Source organism: Struthio camelus, chromosome 5 (genome assembly GCF_040807025.1).
Source record: "Struthio camelus isolate bStrCam1 chromosome 5, bStrCam1.hap1, whole genome shotgun sequence".
NCBI lineage: Eukaryota > Metazoa > Chordata > Aves > Struthioniformes > Struthionidae > Struthio > Struthio camelus.
The window spans coordinates 71,263,255-71,284,590 of NC_090946.1; the positions used below are offsets into that span (position 1 = coordinate 71,263,255).

Genomic DNA, 21,336 nt, shown 5'->3' on the forward strand with positions numbered 1-21,336 from the left:
TAATACCAGCTGTGTTGAAGCTGTGTTCTTTGCTTTTGAATTACTACTAGTAGGTTCTTACCTTGCCAGCCAGCCTGTGGACTAATGATTGTGTTTCTTAAATAACCTATCTAAAGTAGTGTGGATACTTTAGCACGCTTTGTGACCTCAGTCCAACACTAAGGATCAACCAAACCCACTGTACTTATTGCTGAGAATTTTGAATTGAGCAGTGATTTAGTTTTGGCAAAATAAATCCAGCAGTGATTTAGTCTTGGCGAAAATCGTTGAAATACCGTAGACCGTTACCTCATCTTTGGGAATATCTAATACGCCGATCTCTTAGATTTTTAAGACATGTTCCTGTGGTTTACGTGGACTACCCTGGACCAGCTTCACTTACTCAGATATATGGAACGTTCAATCGCGCAATGCTGCGGCTCATCCCATCCCTTCGCACGTATGCAGAACCTCTCACTGCTGCTATGGTAGAATTCTACACAATGTCTCAGGTAACTGTTGAATACAACCCCAAATTCTGATTAGTCTTCCTTGTTGCTGAATCACTTCATCGCTTCATATGTACTCTTTGCCTTAGATATAGGTAATATGTATAAGAACTCGACTCATTGCTTGAACTGTGGTGGAAAACCCCTGAATGAGGATAGCATAGTAATATCTTGCAATCCTGTAAAAATGTGGCACAACTTCTGGATTAAGTAAGTAACTAGTGGTATCTGAATTTTCAGGAGCGGTTCACTCAAGACACACAGCCACACTACATCTATTCACCTCGTGAAATGACTCGATGGGTGAGAGGTATATTTGAAGCGTTAAGACCACTAGAAACCTTACCAGTTGAAGGCCTTATCAGGATTTGGGCCCATGAAGCATTACGTCTCTTCCAAGACAGGTAAAATAAGCATAAGATGGTAAGAAATATGCAAAACGACCAAACTGAAGCATGCTTAGTGCTAAATAGCTGAAATGCAATTTGGACTGCTTCCCTTTATTTGAATGTCATGCTTTTGGAAGTAGTCCCAAAGCTAACTAGACACGTGCCGTAATGGTAGTACTGCCATGTGAGGTGACTTATCCTCCCTTTACAGAGGAGTCGTAGTCACTGACCTTTCTTCTTTATCCAGACTTGTGGAAGATGAGGAGAGGCGCTGGACTGATGAGAACATCGATATGGTTGCTCTGAAACACTTCCCCAACATTGACAAAGAAAAAGCTATGAGCAGACCCATCTTATACAGCAACTGGCTGTCAAAGGTGAAGGCAGGGAGGAGAGAATCTGGGAGATTCTGGGAGACCACTGACTGGTCCAGCTCTTATGACTATGTTAATTAAGTGAGGGGCAACGATTATCATATTAAACTAACCCCTAAGAAGTTCGTTCTTTGATTATTTGAAGTGGATGCTACCGTAAATTTAATAGGTATTATGCCAATGATGCTACTGTAAGAGCTGTTATTTTATACTATTCAGTATAAAATAACACTCCCCCGGAATAGAGAGGAAAACTCTCTATTTAAGTGTTGCTGACAGACGTTGCAAACGGAATCTGTTGGATAAGACAGTAATCCTTGGACAACTCTTACATTTTAAATTTTATGGCAGACTTTCTGGTAGCGTGCAGATATCCTGCTGGGTCGGGGCAAAGGCCCGTCTAGCCTGCTACCTATCTCCGTGACCAATAGCAAAGGCCTAGGAAAGACTTTTAAAATAAATGTAGGAGGGCAAGGCTGTAGTGCTGCTTCCTAGTCTCTCGGGTGACTGGCAGCTCGGGCTCAACCTACTGTAGCGTTAGTAGATACAATGTTAAAGCTGGTGCCACCATCTGTAGTGCTCTTAGCTGTAGACATGCTGCTGTGCTAATTAGATGCGCAAGCATTCCTAAGCTTTTGTGTGGGATTGCAACATTAGATGATGTTCTAATACTTCTGCTTTCACCTAGTCTAAATGGATTCCGAAGTAAACTCCCGTAATCTTAAATTCCATACTGTACTGATTGACTGTTCTAGGACTATATTCCAGTGGATCAAGAAGAGTTAAGAGACTACGTGAAAGCTAGGCTGAAAGTCTTTTATGAAGAAGAACTCGACGTACCACTTGTTCTGTTCAATGAAGTCTTGGATCACGTGTTAAGAATTGACCGGTCAGTTGAGACTTCAATTGCCGTTCATATTAACGGTATCTAAAGAGTTGCTCTTAACGGTATCTTAAGAGTTGCTCAGAGTAGCCTGAGTTCAGACTAAATAAGAATGGAGCGTAATCCCGTTCTTGTCTACAGATCATCTAGCTCCAGCCTGCAGATAATAGGATCCTAGCTGGAGAGAGATGCGTTATCAGTTTTAGTGCTAACTTAGAAGTCTAGGTGCTCAAGGAAAAAAAATTTTAGTAAGCTGATAACACTGTCAACCCAACGTACTTGGTTACGTTCTTTTTCAGAATTTTCCGTCAGCCCCAGGGCCACTTGCTGCTTATTGGAGTCAGTGGAGCAGGGAAAACAACCCTCTCGAGATTTGTTGCTTGGATGAACGGTTTGAGCGTCTACCAAATCAAGGTTGGCATGCTTGTTTCACTTAAAAATTGTTAGTCAAAACTCGCACTTTTTAATAGGATTGCTTAGAGGTAAACATTTTGAAGCTAAAATAAAATGTTAATAACCAGTGTTTAATCTTACCAGGTTCACAGAAAATATACAGGTGAAGATTTTGATGAGGACCTGAGGACAGTATTGAGACGTTCTGGCTGTAAAAATGAAAAAATAGCTTTTATAATGGATGAGTCCAATGTACTGGATTCTGGATTTCTGGAGAGAATGAACACTCTTCTAGCCAATGGAGAGGTGAGAAGCCTCAAGTGAATATGTCAAGCATCTTTTTACAGCTATAAGCTACTACAAAACTATCTTTTCCAATTAGGTCCCTGGTCTCTTTGAAGGGGATGAGTATGCCACTCTTATGACTCAGTGCAAAGAAGGGGCACAGAAGGAAGGCCTAATGCTAGATTCGCATGAAGAACTCTACAAATGGTTCACCAGCCAAGTTATTCGCAATCTCCATGTTGTGTTCACTATGAATCCATCTTCTGAGGGCCTGAAGGACAGGGCAGCTACTTCTCCTGCTCTCTTCAACAGGTAATTGCTGCATATTCAAAATACCTTACAAATATTTAAACCGTTCTTGTTGGAGAGGGGCTTAACAGATGCTTTGTATTTCAGGTGTGTCTTGAACTGGTTTGGAGACTGGTCAACTGAAGCACTATACCAAGTTGGCAAAGAGTTCACAAGCAAGATGGATCTTGAGAAACCAAATTATATTGTGCCTGACTACATGCCAGTAGTGTATGATAAGCTGCCACAACCACCATCGCACAGGGAAGCTATTGTTAATAGCTGTGTGTTTGTTCATCAGACTCTTCATCAGGTAAGTTTTACAACAGCGCTTAGCTGGGGTCGATATCCAGGCCAGAATATCATGTGCCGGTTTCAAAAACAGGAAAAAAAAAAAAAAAACCCGTTTGAATAGATTTAAAATCAATGCATAATTTACAATTTCTTCATTCCTAAAGGCTAATGCTCGTCTGGCAAAACGAGGGGGCAGAACCATGGCAATTACACCACGCCACTATTTGGATTTCATCAACCATTACGCCAACTTGTTCAATGAGAAACGAAGTGAATTAGAGGAACAGCAAATGCATTTGAATGTCGGCCTAAGAAAAATCAAGGAAACAGTTGATCAGGTACGTATCTTTACAACTTTGCCTTTTACAAGCCTGGCAGGGCTACTAAATAGGTCTCCGTTAAGTCTGAATTCTCCCGTCTTGCAATCCGTCTCAGGTGGAAGAATTACGGCGTGACCTAAGAATAAAGAGTCAGGAGCTGGAAGTGAAGAATGCAGCAGCCAATGACAAGCTGAAGAAGATGGTGAAAGATCAGCAGGAAGCTGAGAAGAAAAAGGTAAGGGTCTTTGTTAAATCGCTGTGAATAGTAAGTATTTTTACCGATAAGCATTACAGCCTGCAGAGCAAGTACTTGAGGAAGTTCAGCTTCTAAAAAGCGGCTCTTTGTGCAATTTTCTCCTAGGTCATGAGCCAGGAGATCCAGGAGCAGCTGCACAAACAGCAGGAGGTGATTGCAGACAAGCAGATGAGCGTGAAAGAAGATCTTGACAAAGTGGAGCCGGCTGTCATTGAAGCTCAGAACGGTATGTCAGCACCCGGAGAGAGAATGCTCCGGACCTAAAACCGAAGTGAATGGGAACGTGTTTTAGTGGGGTTTGAGTTTGTCCTTTCTAGCTAAAGTACATAGGCTAATACTTTAGATGCCTTTATGGTCGGCTGCTTCATCTCTGGCAAGCTAGCTTTAGTTATTCAGTCTATATTTTCATAAAGAAGGCTCACAGTATGGATGACTCTGCTGATACCTTATTACTGCACATGTAAGATAACGGTGAAGCTGTGCCCTCATAAAACTGCAGAGTAAACATCGCTTACAGAGAAGCTTCAAGAGAATCATTTCTAGGCGGTAGGAGAGGCTGCCCGTGGCTGGTTGGCAAGTTGACGTTCACAGAAGCTCGTCTTGTGATACGATAGGCTGAATGTTATCCGCTAGTATCTACTGCTTTAATGACTCCGAATTCCTTTGAGAAACTCGAAACCTTTTTACAAATTCAAGATACTTTAACAGACTGTGCTAATTGTATGTTTTCCTCCTCCACTCGTCGTCTTTCTGGCGCTGATTAGCTGTGAAATCGATAAAGAAACAGCACTTGGTAGAGGTGCGTTCTATGGCTAACCCACCTGCAGCAGTGAAGCTAGCGCTGGAGTCCATCTGCCTGCTGTTGGGTGAAAGTACAACTGACTGGAAACAAATACGTTCCATCATTATGAGAGAGAACTTCATTCCGACTATCGTTAACTTTTCTGCTGAAGAGATCAGGTAAAATGCAAGTGTGAGTTATGCGAATAAACTATTTGCAAAGATAAGGAAGGTCTTACTGGGCTTTTCCTCTGTCCAAGTAATTGCTTTAGTAAACTTTGGCTTCTTTCGAGACTCACTCCTGCATGTAGTGAATGTGCTGGTGAGACAGAAAACAGGCTACCGGGGCAAAGGCGTATCATGCAAATCAGGACAAAAGAGCCGATTTTGCCTAACTTTGGCATAATTGCAAATTGGTACGTTCCTGTCAAAGCACTGTTACTAGTTGAAAATAGTCTTGTGGCAGTAACGGACCGGGTTGCTCAGGGTCTAGGAGGTCATCCAGTCTGACCTCTTAGCCGACCCTGCCTTTGAGCAGGAGGCTGGACTAGAGACCTCCTCAGTTCCCTTCCAACCTGCATTATCCTATGATCATATGAGCAGAGCTAGTAATTTGTGAATGACTAATTCCAAAAGTTTGTTAAAGGCTTTTTATCACCCTTAATTTCTGAAACAACATCTTGAACAAATTAAAACATCCCAACGACTAGTCAGCAAAACTACTAGGAATTATTCTTGCCACCTGTGGAAGGGTAGACCAGGAATTATTCTTGCCACCTGTGGAAGGGTAGACCAGATAACGGGATGCTCAGCACCTTTATTGTTGGCATACTATGTGCTGATACTGTCTATAAAAACTTTTCCCTTGCAGTGATGCCATCCGGGAGAAGATGAAGAAGAACTATTTGTCAAATCCAAGTTACAATTACGAAATTGTAAACAGAGCATCATTGGCCTGTGGGCCTATGGTGAAATGGGCAATTGCACAGGTAAAGTCACTGAACGCAACCTGACTTTGATGCTCTCAGAGTCTGAAGGCTCTGAATTTGACAATATTCAACTAAATACTGCAGGCTATTTTGCTCGAAAATAATCGGTAGAAGGTTTAGGCGAATGCATACGGGTTCTGTAGTACTGTGCCAGAGAACTAATGGTGAGTTGTGATGCATGTTTTGCGATCGGAAGCTTAGGGTTACAGTGCGCATTAGCTGATGCTTCCTTGTATCTAGTGTCATCCTTTAATGGTACGGGACAATTCTTTTGAGTTCCTAGCAGAAAAATGCTGGAAAATACACTGCAGTCCCCTTAATGAAACTTTCACAGTTTCTGTCTTGCTTCGGAGTGGGGCACGTTCCCAGGCAGCTTTGTCAAGGACTTCTAGGTAGGTTTTTAAGAGCTTGACCTAGTTTTCTAAAGGAATAGTCTTTTGGGGAGGAGCCCCCATGCTGAGATACCTGTGGATGGGTTTACTCGCCTGAGAACAAGCCTGAGAACAAGCATGCCGTTAGGTTGAAAGGTTTTTGTTTGTTTGCTTCTAAAAAGCTGTGCCTGCTATGAATGGCAGTGATATGTAGAGGTTAGCTTAAGTCCTGCTAATTAAGTCCTATCCTGACTGCTGTGTAGCTTGGCTGTGCTAATTTCTTTACTAAGAAAGGCAGATTAGGTCAGTACCGGTATGGAGACCCAATTGAGTATGTATTCAAAAACAGTACCGTACCCTAATTTAGATCACGTTTATGGAGTCTAATGCCTTGCTGTGAGCCTACAGAGGAGTAAAACAATCTTGCAAAAAGAGCAGTTACTTTTATGTCTGGACTTGGCTTAAACTAACGTCTTAAGGAACCACAGACAATCTAAGTTTATGTTAAGTAGCTATTAATTCTTCTACAGGTTGTAAGCACTTAAGCTTGAAAAGGTGCAGTCGATAACGTATGCCTGAATTGTTCTTATTAACGCATTTTATTTTAGAAAGTATAAAGCCCCCATTTACTGTTTACAGCTGAACTATGCCGATATGTTGAAAAGAGTAGAACCTCTACGCAATGAACTGCAGAAACTGGAGGATGACGCTAAAGACAACCAACAGAAAGCAAATGAAGTGGAACAGATGATACGTGATCTTGAGGCCAGTATTGCCCGTTACAAAGAGGAATATGCAGTATTGATTTCGGAGGCGCAAGCCATTAAGGCAGACCTGGCTGCTGTAGAAGCAAAAGTAAGACTCTTTTGTATAATAGTAGCTTTTTATTCTTTCAGTTTTGATGGTCAGAAATTGAACTGTTTCTGAAACTTGCTTTCATTGAACAAACCGCGCTGCTTCTACCAGCACACCTGGGCTATCTGTTTCATCCCTGGGTCTCATGAAGCTTCTTAAGCTATTGAAACCTTGCTGGAGTTGGAAATACCAACTCATGTTGCCAGTTGGCCATCCCGACAGTGCACATCAGGCTTAAAATAAGTGGGAAGCCCTTAGAAGACAGAAATAGTCATGGATGTACTGTACTATCTTAACCGGACTTTACACTTTTAGAACTTCTCGATGTCCTTGATCTAATCATTAACGTGTTGTTATTATTACGCGGGTACTTGCACTTTAAGCTCTTCAAGACAGCAGCGGAATACCAACGTAATAAATTGACACTGAAGTGAAGAAGCACAGATTAATGCTGAGCTTTTCAGTTTAAGTCAAGCCTTGACTCAATGTAACTCTGCCCAGAGACATTAAATAATGTGACAGTGCATCATCTAAAGAGACTGTGTCACCACTTTTTTCTAGGTAAACCGTAGTACAGCTCTTCTGAAGAGTCTCTCCGCTGAACGTGAACGATGGGAGAAGACAAGTGAAACCTTCAAGAACCAAATGTCCACTATTGCAGGAGACTGCTTACTTTCAGGAGCTTTTATTGCCTATGCTGGTTACTTTGATCAGCAGATGCGTCAGAACTTGTTCACTACGTGGTCTCACCATTTACAGCAAGCGAATATTCAGGTAAAGATAGGGTCACCACGACAATGTAATCATAAATCAGATGACTGTAATGGTTTAAAGCTCCATTCTGTACTTAGAAGTGTTAAACTTTTATAAAAGGATATCTTGTAGAGCTGCGTTTACTCAGAATATCTTCACTAGCTAGTTGGAGAACCTTGAGTCAAATTCTGATGGTATGGCACTCTTCAGTTCCGTACAGACATTGCAAGGACCGAGTACCTTTCCAATGCAGATGAGCGGCTTCGCTGGCAAGCAAGTTCTCTACCTGCAGATGACCTGTGCACTGAGAACGCCATCATGCTCAAGCGATTTAATAGGTATTTCATTCTAAGATACAGAATTCTAAAACAGTGTTCTTGCAGCAGGCAGACTTTTGAACCTATCAAGGAATCACGGTAACTCCTTTAAAGCATGGAGTTTCACTGCTGTAAGGAGTTTTAATGTTCGTGAAAGTTACTCAGCTACTTGAAAGTAAGCACTCATCTCTGCTTGCGTTTTTACTGTGCCTAGCTGTTCAAGTAGCTTGGCTTAAACTGAAGCTGCTTTGTTGCCCAAATACAAACTGACCTTTGAAAACTCCAAAATGAAGTAAGCCATTGAACCTGGCCAACTTATTTCTGCAATATACAAGTCTTTACAGTTGAAACTAACTAACTTCATAAAACTGCTTAAAGATTGTCCCAACCCAAATGATGGAAGCGTTTTATTACTAACTTAGGTATCCGTTGATCATTGATCCCTCTGGACAAGCTACAGAGTTTATCATGAACGAATACAAAGACCGTAAGATAACTCGTACTAGTTTCTTGGATGACGCTTTCAGGAAGAACTTGGAAAGTGCACTGAGATTTGGCAACCCGCTTCTGGTACAGGTTAGCTGCGTGATCATGTAGAAACTGCTTATAAGTCTTAAATTCTGTCCCGTGTACTAGAACAGTTTGGAATTGCTTTGTTAATAACATGCAAGTAGTTTCATTTTCAAAGTGTAATTTAATGAGATAACCAATACTGAGTAGTAAGTGAGGTATTAGTCCCAAGACAACTATAATAAGCGAGGTAAGCAGTCAAAAGGAGATAAGTGCATTTCCCTTTTCCACCATTTTACGGTCGAATGCTGCTGTTCTTAAATGATCTGTCTGTGCCTCCAGTCTATAAAATGACTTAAAACCTGCATGTCTGTTCCTTTGTTCCCATATACTGTCTTTTCTTCTGTGGAGGACATCCTAGCTAAAATAGTGGCTAATATCACTAGTTACCCAGAATTAAATCTACTTCGAATAGCAGGAAGATGTTTCAGTAATAAAAGTAGTAGTCAGTCCTTCCTACAGTTGTTTATAATTTCTGAGATGAATTATTTTAGTTTCTTAGTACAGAAGTGGGAGAGAACAACTGGTTAGCTTGAAGATGAGGATCAGTAACTGTGTTGCTTGTGCTGCACACAGGACCTACTATACGTCAAAATCAACACAACTAGACCGTTAACCACACAGATCATTAACAGTCCTGTTACAGCCTAAACTCTGTTAAGATCCTGTATGGTCACGGCCTAAACTCTGTGCTTGTGTAGCTACACAACAAACCCAAAGTGGAAATACCTCCTGAATGTGGTCCATGTTCCCAGACGACTGCAAATGGACTAGTGCTTAAGCCTCAGTTGGATCAGGATTTTTAGCTTGAGGCGTTTGCAAAGGAGTACCAGACTAACGCGTTCCTGCTTTTAGGATGTGGAGAGCTATGATCCAGTTCTGAATCCTGTTCTGAATCGTGAAGTCCGGAGAACCGGAGGCAGAGTTCTGATTACCCTGGGAGACCAAGATATCGACTTGTCACCATCCTTTGTTATCTTCCTCTCCACCAGAGATCCGACAGTAAGTAAAACTCCGAGCTATCCTCTTTGTAGAAGGGGTATGTCAGAGAGCTGAAGAACATTTCTCATGTTTACTGTGATAGGTTGAATTCCCACCAGATCTCTGCTCTCGTGTTACATTTGTGAACTTCACAGTAACTCGCAGCAGCTTACAGAGCCAGTGTCTGAATGAGGTCCTGAAAGCTGAAAGACCAGATGTTGATGAAAAACGCTCTGATCTCCTCAAGCTTCAAGGTATGTTTCTCAAAACTAAAATAACTTCATCCTGTTACAAAAGAACGCAGTGATTTAGCTTTCATACAGCTGTGAAGTATCTTTATAGCTGATACACTTGCTTTTTTCAGGGGATCGAATGGCAAAGCATACATAATTCATATAATCCACGAAGACTAAAAGATCTGTACCATATGTAACCTAGCTTTTGTTCTAATTAAGGTGAATTTCAGCTGCGCTTGCGTCAGTTAGAAAAATCCCTGCTACAGGCACTCAATGAAGTGAAGGGACGTATCCTGGATGATGACACCATCATTACCACTCTTGAGAACCTAAAGAAGGAAGCAGCAGAGGTCACTAGAAAAGTAGAAGAGACTGATATTGTCATGCAAGAAGTAGAGACTGTCTCCCAGCAGTACTTGCCACTTTCTACAGCATGCAGCAGTATATACTTTACTATGGAGTCACTGAAACAGGTAGGATGAGTTCTTCTCCCTACCAGAAGCTTCATGCAGTTCCTGTTCAAAGGTAACTGTGTAATTGCAGCCCTGGCCGCAGCGTTGCACTTTTGCGGGCATAAGCTATTAACTGTCAAACGGCAGGACTCTTCAGAAAGGAAACTGAACTCAGCTCCCTTGTCTTTCAGATACACTTCCTGTACCAGTACTCTCTCCAGTTTTTCTTGGACATCTATCACAATGTCCTGTATGAGAACCCAAATCTCAAGGGAATTACAGACCATACTCAGCGTCTCTCAATCATTACGAAGGATCTCTTTCAGGTTCCGTATTCTATTTAGTAAACGTGATTCTTTAATCATTTTTAGAAGGTTAGTGTTCAAGCCGCCTTAGACTACTAACATTACTCTTCCGTTGGTAGGTGGCTTTCAATAGAGTGGCACGTGGCATGCTGCATCAAGATCATATAACGTTTGCGATGTTGCTGGCCCGGATTAAACTGAAAGGGACTATCGGGTAAACGTTTGTTTCCTCACTTCACTTTAGTTGAAAAAGCGAGGGATGTCTTGAAGTCAACACCTTGCTCAAGTCTTCTCTTCTCTTAACGTTAGGGAGCCTACATACGATGCAGAATTCCAGCACTTCTTGAGAGGGAAGGAGATAGTACTAAATACTGCATCTCTCCCAAAAATCAATGGTTTGACTGTAGAGCAAACAGAAGCAATGATGAGGTTGAACTGCCTTCCTGCGTTTAAGGACCTTGTTTCAAAGGTTCAAGCCGACGAGGTAAGTGTTGATTTTGGGTTTGCTTCTGTGCTGAAGCTGTGTTAGCTTTTTAGGTTTTCCCTTTGAGAGCTTTGTGATACACTGAGGTCATATCTTTGATAGAAGAGCAAATTGTCCTAAGAATACGTTTGTGTTCTAACTTGCAATACCGCGTCCTCGGAAACGTGTGCATATCCTTAAATAGTACACTTAACTTCGGTGCTCTGTCTAGTTTTTATGTTAAAAGTTGAATTCTCTTTGCTGCCTCTAATTTTTTCAACAGTCTAAAACCCTTCAGCCTGGAGGGAAAAATAATTTATGGCTTAAGCTGGGATTTGGTAGAAGTCTGTAGAATCGGGAGTGCTGGGGGCAACGCAAAATTAGAGGACAGCAGTGAAATGATTAGACAGATGCTTCGTCCGTTTTGCTCTTTAAATAATTTGAGTTTTAGAAGTGGATTTTGATTTAAAAAAAAAAACAAAAAACAAAAAAAACCAGAACTCGGGGGAGAAATTCACTGAAGAAAAATCAGTCAAGAACTACTAAATGTGAATGGCCCGAGCACAGCCTTGCTCAGTCTTACTCAGACCACTTCTGTCTAGAAGCCCGGGACAAGATGAGACTGTATTGACGGCTGGACAAGATGGGGGCTAAATTAATCTTTGACTTCAATTAGCATCATTTGACTAATGTTCTCCTATAACAGTGCTTCTGTTTAACAGTGTTAGCCCTGTCCTACTTCACAAGACTTACTTGTAGATGGAGGCTCAAACGCTACATCTGTTACTCAGTTTAAGTTGTTGTTCTAAAGGTGGCTGTTAGGACGTGGACATTAAAGGGTAAAAAACCTTACGAACTTGCGGATTTCATTGATTAAACACTTAACTACTTATTTGAATTTTTAAATTAATAAAGGGTTTGAACTTTGCCAAGTTCAGCCATACCCTGAGCAGCCTTTACTTCCGCCTGAAAGCTACTGTATAGCTGAGCATTTCTGCAGTACGTTATATAAAAATGCGAGATTTTAAAGCTGAGGTGGAGGACCTCTGTAGTATCAGGAGCGGGACCTGGACAGAAGGCTTCAGCTCTATTACCCTTGTACAGCATAGAGCCCTTGCAGCAGACTCTTAAAGCTGTTAAACTCCAAGTTTTGCAAAATCCAGTTTCAAAATTTGCATCTTCTTCCTTTACAGCAATTCTGCATCTGGCTGGATAGCAGCTCACCAGAGCAGACTGTACCATACCTTTGGACTGAAGAAAAACCTGCAAGTAAGTTGAGTTGCGCTATTGTCCACATCAATCCTAGCGACTTTTAATCTAAGAAAGAAGTACTTAGACGTTAAGGAAATTCTGAAGTAGACCTTAATGCCTGGGAAAATGATGACCTTGGGATTGTGGGAGAACCTCAATCTGCTGAAAACACTTCTGTAAGCCGCAGCCACTACGCTTAGTTCCTGCTCCTTATTCTGTGTTCTGATTTTCCACCGAGTATAACATGTCCTTCCACAATCTCATTAGATCCCATAATAGTTTGGATTAACCTTAGTCATTGCAAGAGTGTGGCTCAGTACTCTAAAAGGCTTCAGCTTTGACACAGGTTTTCTGAGGACTAGATCTACTAGAATATTTTCTTCTGCGGTTTTTGTATCTAAGCATGAAGTCTTAATTCTAGTTACATTAGTTGCTAGTGCTAATTTGTTAAGAGTTGCAACTGAAGGGTTTAACTACTGCCCTTCAGCTCTTCCCCAATCAGAAAGGTAACATAAGGAAATGGTTGCCGGTTGTGATTGATTATTCAAGGCTCGTTCCGGTAAGTGATTTTCTAAATTAAGCATTCCAAGCTTCGATTTAGTAGCTACTGTAAAGCATCTTGGCAGTAGACTCAAACTCTAGGTTATCTGTCGCATTTACGCAAGGCGAGCGTAAAATTTCAAAGATTAACAGAAGGCTAGATTTTTTGAATCAGTGAAAAGATATAAAGTGTTCTTTTGTCACTAGAACTTAATACCACTTTGTGGCAATGCAAAATCATTTCTTGGCGATACTTCTAGACTGTAGATTTTGTAAGACTGTCACGTTTCAGTAGACCCCCAAAAGCATCCTGTTAATACAGGCTTCTAAAGGGCTTGCAACACAAGAAATTGAACTGATAATTAAAACATCATAGCAACCAGCTGAAGACAGTAAGCTGCTGCTGACCGTCAAAATGAAAAGAGAATATGAGCACTCTGTTAAGAAGTTGCAGCAGATCTTTCAGAGGGATATTTTTTTCTCTAAACATCCAGTCTTCTGAACAAGATGCGAAACACTGAAAGAAGAATTGAAAAGAGGAAGGTTATTGGGTTGCTTTCTGACCTGTCCATTGAATGTTTCTCCCCTTTTCAGCTCCTATTGGACAGGCTATTCATCGCTTGCTGCTGATCCAGGCCTTCCGTCCGGATCGTTTGTTGGCAATGGCACATACCTTTGTTTCAACAAATCTTGGGGAGTCTTTCATGTCCATTATGGAGCAGCCTTTAGACCTGACACACATTGTAGATACTGAGGTAACCTGACTTTTTTTGAAAGGCTTAAATCCCGAGATAGACTTTGCGTGAATTGCGTCGTGAGTACGCTTATTCACTGGGATATTTCTTCCATTTATCTTTCTCTCCATGGTACAAGGAATAGACTGTGTTCCTATTTGTTCGTGCTACTTTGAGTTTACGTCATGTCTTTAGCTGGCAAAGGGAAGAAAGACTGAGCTTAATGCATTCTTGTATTTGTGTAGTGACTGCCTCTTATCTTATCGTTTTAAACTTCCTGGACTATAGGTGAAACCTAATACTCCTGTGTTGATGTGTTCTGTACCTGGCTATGATGCCAGTGGTCATGTTGAAGACCTTGCAGCTGAGCAGAACACACAGATTACTTCTATTGCTATTGGTAAGAGCCCACCTTGTTTCATCAGCTAAGCATAAATGGAATTGGTAGTGGTGAGACAGTTAGCTACTTTTTGTCTTCTAGGTTCTGCGGAAGGGTTTAACCAAGCAGATAAAGCAATAAACACAGCAGTAAAATCTGGAAGGTAAGTTCCGTCTCCTGTTTAGCTAGAATACTTCCTAGCAGAAAGATAAAATGTGTAGAATAATCTGTTGGCTAAACGGATAAAACCGTGAGGGGGGAAAAAAAAACACCCGGGACCATCTCCGTATTTCAGTTCAGAAACAATTTAAGCACAGCTATTCACAGCTTTTATTTGATTTAAATGCTTTCGGGAGGAAAGGTAGGTAGGTAGCATCTGCAAAACAGCAGAGTTGGCCCCTTTCCAGTAGGCATTCTATGTGGAAGACAGTTAAAAGAGGGAGGAAACCTGTAATATTAATATCAGATTCTGTTACTCTGTATGGTAATTATGGTCAGAATCCATAAGCTGTAAGCTCAAAAGCACTTGTTCTGTTTCAAAACATCACAGATGGGTAATGCTGAAGAATGTCCACCTGGCTCCTGGGTGGCTGATGCAACTAGAAAAGAAGCTGCATTCCCTACAACCCCATGCTTGCTTCAGACTCTTCCTTACAATGGAGATTAACCCCAAGGTAACGCTGATCTGAAATTTGATGCTCTGGTATTGTAACTTCCTACCTTTCTTTTAATTGCTTCCCCTACCCTCCCAAAGAAAAGCAGGACTTCACCGTGTGTGTGTGTGTGTGTGTGTGTGTGTGTGTGTGTGTGTGTGTGTGTGCTGACAATGAGGTTTTGAAGCTAGCACAAACTGTGCCGCTGAAGGATTGAATTTAGTGAAGGCTGAAGGAGTTGGGTTTGAGTTTATTGACCTTCTGTCTTTCAGGTGCCAGTGAATTTGTTACGTGCTGGCCGGATCTTTGTGTTTGAACCTCCTCCTGGTGTGAAGGCCAACATGTTGAGGACTTTCAGTAGCATTCCAGTTTCAAGAATGTGCAAGGTAAGGCTCAGGCTTGTGTGGGTGAAGGGAGGAAATACCTGAATGTGTTCATGAAGATCTTGGTTCAGAAAGATGATTTTGAATACTCAACTTGCATAGCGCATTCTGTCTCAAAGCAGTAAAGTAGTTGTACCCTCTGGTGAGAGGGTGCGTTCAGTTTGGCAGAGGTGTACTGTTGGAGCTGACATTTTCTAGCCTTTTAGCGGACTTCAATATCAGTAATTTACTTGAGTAATAAGTGTTTGTTTGATGTTTGTTTTTTCTTCCACTTCCTAGTCTCCAAATGAGCGTGCTCGTTTATATTTCCTTCTTGCCTGGTTCCATGCCATTATTCAAGAGCGTTTGCGCTATGCTCCCTTGGGTTGGTCCAAAAAGTATGAATTTGGAGAATCTGACCTGAGATCTGCCTGTGACACAGTAGATACGTGGTTGGATGATACAGCAAAGGCAAGTAGTCTTGTGTACTTAAGTAAGGTAATACTTAAATTAGTTAAGATCTTCTAAGAGGCGATCTGCTCTGGAAACGTTTAGTAACTTACGTGAGTAGGTTCAAATAATCCGGTGGCAACTTAACCTTCATTCTTTTTAAATCCGATCCCTCTATCAGAGGGGAGGTGAAAAGGATTGTTTCCTGCTAATTAAATTACATTTTACTCATAGGGCCGCCAGAACATTTCACCTGATAAAATCCCCTGGTCTGCATTAAAGACACTGATGGCACAGTCTATCTATGGAGGTCGCATCGATAATGAATTTGATCAGCGTTTGTTAAACACTTTCTTGGAACGTCTATTTACCACTTTAAGTTTTGATAGCGAATTCAAACTGGCTTGCAAAGTTGATGGACACAAAGATATTCAGATGCCAGATGGAATCAGGTATCTTCTTCATATCCTCCTAAAGCTCTTTTTAGAAAACAATGAGAAAAAGCCCTACCTACCTAGAACCTAAACTGTATCTCTGTGCTGGAATTTAGCTGCGTAAATACTTATCTCGGGCAAAGAACTAGCTTGCCGTTCTGATAGGGTACACCTTCTAATGAATACCCAAATTCTGTCTCATAGGCGTGAAGAATTTGTCCAGTGGGTTGAGATGCTGCCAGATACGCAGACACCGTCGTGGCTGGGCCTGCCAAATAACGCAGAGAAAGTTCTTCTCACCACGCAAGGTAAAACCAGAACTTAACCTGTCTACGTGTTAATCGTGTGCGATTTTGTTAAAACTGAAAAACAGATGAGATATCAAATCCTGCTGAAGAAGTGATAGCTTTCCCCTCCTCCCTCAACATAGTTGGTTTAAACTCTGCCAGGTAAGTCACCTTAGCATTCTGAAAACGGACCCGATGCTTGTGAATTCAAGAACCAGTTACGTTCGGACTTCTAGATGTCAAGCTCCCATCTTGGTGCTGGGAAGTTTTGTCAGCTCTGGAGCTTCCTGCCGTTTGACAGTTCTGACTCTGAAGTCTAGATTGGTTCTTGCACGGGGAAGGATATTTTCATCTTGATCCCACTGCCTCTGTGTCTGGCTAACAGCTTATCTTCTGGTTTAGGCATAGATATGATTAGTAAAATGCTGAAAATGCAGATGCTGGAAGATGAGGATGATCTAGCCTATGCAGAAACTGAGAAGAAGACAAGGACTGATTCCACATCAGATGGTCGTCCAGCCTGGATGAGAACACTGCATACCACAGCTTCTAACTGGCTTCACCTTATCCCACAAACTCTAAATCATTTGAAGCGGACTGTGGAAAACATTAAGGTAAGCACTCAGTTTTGTCTAACGTGGCCTTTGTAAGTGCACAAGTCCCCAGTGCGTTGGAGCGAGTGCCTTGCCATTGCAAGTATCACTGAAACTGCTCCGGGGGAAGACGGAACCTGTATCGATGCTGATTCTGACTGCTATGGCTACATAATGCCCCAGCGGGTTTCTGGTAACGCTTGTAAAAGTTTATTCTGCGTCTTCTGGGGAGTTCTTTTAAAGAAATACAAAGTCACAGGTACCGCTCTCTAAAGCTTATCTGCTCAGGAAGCAAGACATAAGTACTTTTTGTTTTATTTTTAGCACGCTGACAGCTACTTAAACGCTGTATTTACAGCCAGTGCGCACAACTGCTACAACTTGATAATGGTTGGTGGGAGAAGGGAGTAAGGCAGCAGCTTCTGCTAACTGAGAACAGAAATTGCAGGGGCTGGGGGAACGAACTTTGAGATCTGGGCGATAGCAACCTAAGCTCTCACTCTGGAATAAACTCCACGGTTGAGTTAAGTCCACGACTGACTGACTAACTGCTTCTTGAGACCTGCTCTGGGATAATAGGTGGGAACGTTTTGTTGCTGCTTAAAGAAAATCCAGAATTGCCTGGAACGAGCTGCAGCAGGCAGTCTGCATTAATTCTCTCACTTCCCTGCTCCTTCAGAGGGAAGGAGATGGTGAGTTGTTAAAACGGTCTCCGCAGTCGCTTTCTGCACCACAGATTGCATTTTCAAGTTTAATGCTTTTAGTGTCACTGGCCAGCCCATGCAGTTTGGGTAGCTTCTTGTGGCAGGATAGTGTAGTGCTTCCGCAAGAAGCTTGTACTTTGATCTGCAACTTACTCTGAATGTTTTGAAAATCAGGATCCCTTGTTCCGATTCTTTGAGAGAGAGGTGAAAATGGGAGCGAAACTACTTCAGGATGTCCGTCAAGACCTTGCAGATGTGGTTCAAGTGTGTGAAGGAAAAAAGAAACAAACTAACTACTTACGTACACTTATAAATGAACTGGTGAAAGGTAAACTAACTCAGACTAGCACCTCCCGTTGTTCTGTTTGCCTCTTGCGCTTTGAGAGTTTGAAGGCTCTTATACTTAGCAGCTTAAGCCAGAAAATCAGCGGTTGGCTTTAGCATTTGACAAAAGCTTAAGTCAAGCTTTGAGTCAAGCTTAAGAAAAATGTAAACGGCTTGGTTTAGAATTTCAAGTTGAGATAGATAATGGCTAAAGCCTAAGGGCTTGTTTGTACTGTTGAAGTCAGCAGCTTAATTTCTAAGCTGAAAATTTACCAAATGTTTTTGAACTGTAGTGGAATAAAGTTATTCATACCACAAAGCAAATGATTTCGCCAGTATCAAATCTCCTAGCAAATGTCCAAGGTCTGTAAACTTCTACTATTTCAAGACCACAGGTAAACGTGCAATTTTCTATGTATAGAAAGAATGCTGCAGACATAGGCATCCTACGCCTAGTAACATTAAGATCTGCTGTTGAGGAATACCGTTCCGAAGTCAGCTTTGAACAAAATAAATGTTTTCTAAAACATTAACTTGATCCCTTTCTAAAGGGCTCAAATCTGCAAGTAAGCTTGAAGGTCGTTTATAGCAGTGTATAGCTGTGTATAACTGAGGTTGCTAGTGGAGGTCTTTTATAACTGGATGCCATTTTAAGTAAATAATAAACGTGAGACTTTGTAATATTGAAAAGTGCTTTCACTTACTGACACACCTTTTGAAATAGCTACTTAAGGCTTGGACAAAGATCAGTCTCTATTGAGAGGAAAATAAATGGGTAGAATGTCAAAATGGTGCATAATTTCAGCTGATAGGCAAACAAAACTTAACTCTGATTATATTTTTCATAGGTATCTTGCCTCGCAGCTGGTCTCATTACACAGTGCCAGCTGGTATGACTGTTATTCAGTGGGTGTCGGACTTCAGTGAACGCATTAAGCAACTGCAGAATATTTCCCAGGCAGCTGCTTCTGGTGGAGCAAAAGAACTAAAGGTATCTTGTGCTGACTTCCCCTAGAAGTTATATTTGAATTCAAATGGAGTTATTTACTTTACGGGGTCTCCATATCAAAGACTTCTAAGAAGTTCCTCTGACAAAATAGCTTCAATCAGTGTTCCCTGAAACGTGCTTGTCGATGTTGCTGAGCTTCTCCTATCTCAAAATAGTGAGCCTTGGCAAGCTAAGAGTTCATATATAGATGGAGGGAAACTTAGAATGGCAGGAATTGTAGCCCTGGAGGAAAATACGGTGAATTTAGCAATTGGGTAGTGTTCCAATAGCAACAGGAGAACACGTGTGTAAATTGAGATTTCTGAAGTAATGTTTATGGTAAGGCTCAATAGCTTAAAAGTTAAATTAAATACTGACTGTATCTAGATGCTGCAGCCATACATGCTAAAGCAGTTGGTTTTGTTCCCCCCCCCCGCCCCTTCTTCCTTCCCTCTACTTCAAATTAGAACATCCATGTTTGCCTGGGTGGCCTGTTTGTACCAGAGGCTTATATTACTGCTACAAGACAATACGTTGCCCAAGCAAACAGTTGGTCCCTTGAAGAACTCTGCCTTGAGGTCAATGTTACAACTACACAGAACGCAGTACTGGATGCATGCAGTTTTGGAGTCACAGGTAAACTTGTGGTGGAAAAGGAGGAGGTCCTTGCTCTAAAACCTTTTCAGAAGTTCCTCGTATTAAAATGGTCTGCATCAAATGGGAAAGATTGTCTCTTTGGAAAGTGTCTAACCCTTGCAAAGTTGTCTAAAATTAGTTTGATATGAGTGAGTAGGGAAGTACTTACAATGCTAACAAAGAAGTCTCAACAGTCAGGTCAACACAAATTTCTCTCTTTTGGGGTATCAAATACCTTGTCTCCCACTTAGTGAGCTTAGGCAGCAGTGAACATGAATGGCCGTAGTTTAAAGCATCATCTTGCAAACTTGAATGGGTAACTTTGTCTCAGTTAGCGATATCCAGGGAGACTTGCTTTGCCTGGATGTATGGCAGCTCTTAGAACTAAAGCATATTTCAATTTACAGGCCTAAAGCTTCAGGGAGCTACCTGCAGTAATAACAAACTGTCACTTTCAAATGCTATTTCAACTGTACTGCCCATAACACAGCTCCGCTGGATCAAGCAGACAAATGCTGATAAAAAAGCAAATGTGGTAAGTACTGAGATTAAAAAAATAATTTTTAAAAAAAAACTTACAGTCAGATTTTTCTGTGGTTCTCCATCTAGGCTTTTTGTTTTGTTTGTTTGTTTGTTAACTTCCCTGATATGTTATAGCTACTCTCTTTTATCTGGCACCACAAAAAAAATTGCTCATTTCTATTGTTCTCAGGGCAAATCGGTGGCTAAGTTCTAGACTGGCCGCAAACAGACCTAGTCAATACTGTGTCTTGCCTTTGTAGTTGGGTAAGAAGAGGGAGAGGCATCCAAGAATAGTCATGTTACTCGGGCCAAAATTTGAACTTGTACATATGAAGAATGCTATGCTTTAAAATGAACTTACTGGGCCTGGTTTCCATCTGGTAGGCACTTATTTTGGCTAGGAATTAGTCTCAGGTAATTCAGTACCTCATAAATACCACCTAGTGGCATAGGTACTTCTTTGCTGTTTTCAACTACCTTGCATAACCCTTCTTCTGTATTCACGTTTTTTTTCTCCAGGTTACGTTGCCAGTTTATCTGAACTTCACTCGTGCTGATCTCATTTTCACAGTTGACTTTGAAATAGCTACCAAGGAAGACCCTCGTAGCTTCTATGAACGTGGTGTTGCAGTTCTCTGCACCGAGTAACAAGACTAGTTTTGTAACCTCGTAATGTTGTGGTAATTGTCAGTCTTCTATGTAGTCTTCTCCAGTACTTTGTATATGATACGGTTAGGTTGTCAGATGGATTTGTGTAAAGTTGAGTAGCAAGAAAGAGAGGGGTATTGAAAAGCTGATAGACTAAACTTGTTTGAAGGAAAATGGGATGAGATTTTTAAATGGTTTCTGGAATGTGTTATATGTGATGGATCATACTACATAAAATAAAATCTGTAGCAAGACTATGTGACTGTTTCTGGAAATAACTGTTCTTAAGGTGATTTTTGTGGAAAAACTGTCTGTAATCTTAGAAAATAACAAGTAATGAATTGGTCAACAGTATACTTGAGCTGCTGAGCTGCGCAAAGATATTCATTTAGCAAACTCCAGGCAACGAATCTGGTCTCTAAAGGGTGGTAGAAGAAGAATTTTGAAACAGTCTTTTAACAATACACAAAGCCTGAAGTGACTTGCTATAACATCTGAATGATATTGAATGAATTACTGGAACAGGCTCTGGTTGGAATTTCTTGTCTGAGATAGCAGCCAGATGCTAAAGCGTAGAAGAGTACCACCTAAACAAGCTCTTTCTTGAACACGTTGTGTATACACAACTGCTGAGCTGCACTCAGAAGCTAGAGCATTCTAAAAGAGACTTTCTTATCCTATCGACCAGGATGATTCCCCTTTTCCTAAGCTTGTAATGAGGGCTTCAGTTTAAGCCCGGGAGAAGAGTATTAAATGCTTAAACAAGGAGTTGTGATGATATTTCAGAGA

The 21,336-nt window shown here is 41.3% G+C and overlaps 1 protein-coding gene across 1 annotated transcript in view; it reads left to right on the top strand.

Annotated features, from left to right (window-relative positions):
* Positions 1-20,804, top strand: part of DYNC1H1 (dynein cytoplasmic 1 heavy chain 1) — a 45,216-nt gene extending 24,412 nt beyond the window's left edge. Inside the window, exons 41-78 of the mRNA XM_068947065.1 lie at positions 326-491; positions 729-892; positions 1,125-1,254; positions 2,007-2,140; positions 2,434-2,548; positions 2,672-2,833; positions 2,910-3,124; positions 3,209-3,413; positions 3,559-3,732; positions 3,830-3,949; positions 4,076-4,196; positions 4,735-4,930; positions 5,622-5,739; positions 6,750-6,965; positions 7,527-7,739; positions 7,929-8,056; positions 8,458-8,611; positions 9,461-9,607; positions 9,690-9,840; positions 10,042-10,295; positions 10,466-10,600; positions 10,699-10,793; positions 10,889-11,063; positions 12,236-12,311; positions 13,428-13,588; positions 13,856-13,967; positions 14,049-14,109; positions 14,497-14,620; positions 14,872-14,985; positions 15,262-15,432; positions 15,646-15,863; positions 16,050-16,153; positions 16,535-16,746; positions 17,604-17,757; positions 18,602-18,744; positions 19,209-19,377; positions 19,785-19,912; positions 20,419-20,804. Coding sequence (XP_068803166.1) covers positions 326-491; positions 729-892; positions 1,125-1,254; positions 2,007-2,140; positions 2,434-2,548; positions 2,672-2,833; positions 2,910-3,124; positions 3,209-3,413; positions 3,559-3,732; positions 3,830-3,949; positions 4,076-4,196; positions 4,735-4,930; positions 5,622-5,739; positions 6,750-6,965; positions 7,527-7,739; positions 7,929-8,056; positions 8,458-8,611; positions 9,461-9,607; positions 9,690-9,840; positions 10,042-10,295; positions 10,466-10,600; positions 10,699-10,793; positions 10,889-11,063; positions 12,236-12,311; positions 13,428-13,588; positions 13,856-13,967; positions 14,049-14,109; positions 14,497-14,620; positions 14,872-14,985; positions 15,262-15,432; positions 15,646-15,863; positions 16,050-16,153; positions 16,535-16,746; positions 17,604-17,757; positions 18,602-18,744; positions 19,209-19,377; positions 19,785-19,912; positions 20,419-20,547 — 5,764 coding nt within the window. The 3' untranslated portion in view covers positions 20,548-20,804. The remainder of the gene's footprint in view (positions 1-325; positions 492-728; positions 893-1,124; positions 1,255-2,006; positions 2,141-2,433; positions 2,549-2,671; positions 2,834-2,909; positions 3,125-3,208; positions 3,414-3,558; positions 3,733-3,829; positions 3,950-4,075; positions 4,197-4,734; positions 4,931-5,621; positions 5,740-6,749; positions 6,966-7,526; positions 7,740-7,928; positions 8,057-8,457; positions 8,612-9,460; positions 9,608-9,689; positions 9,841-10,041; positions 10,296-10,465; positions 10,601-10,698; positions 10,794-10,888; positions 11,064-12,235; positions 12,312-13,427; positions 13,589-13,855; positions 13,968-14,048; positions 14,110-14,496; positions 14,621-14,871; positions 14,986-15,261; positions 15,433-15,645; positions 15,864-16,049; positions 16,154-16,534; positions 16,747-17,603; positions 17,758-18,601; positions 18,745-19,208; positions 19,378-19,784; positions 19,913-20,418) is intronic.
* Positions 20,805-21,336: the final 532 nt, after the last annotated feature.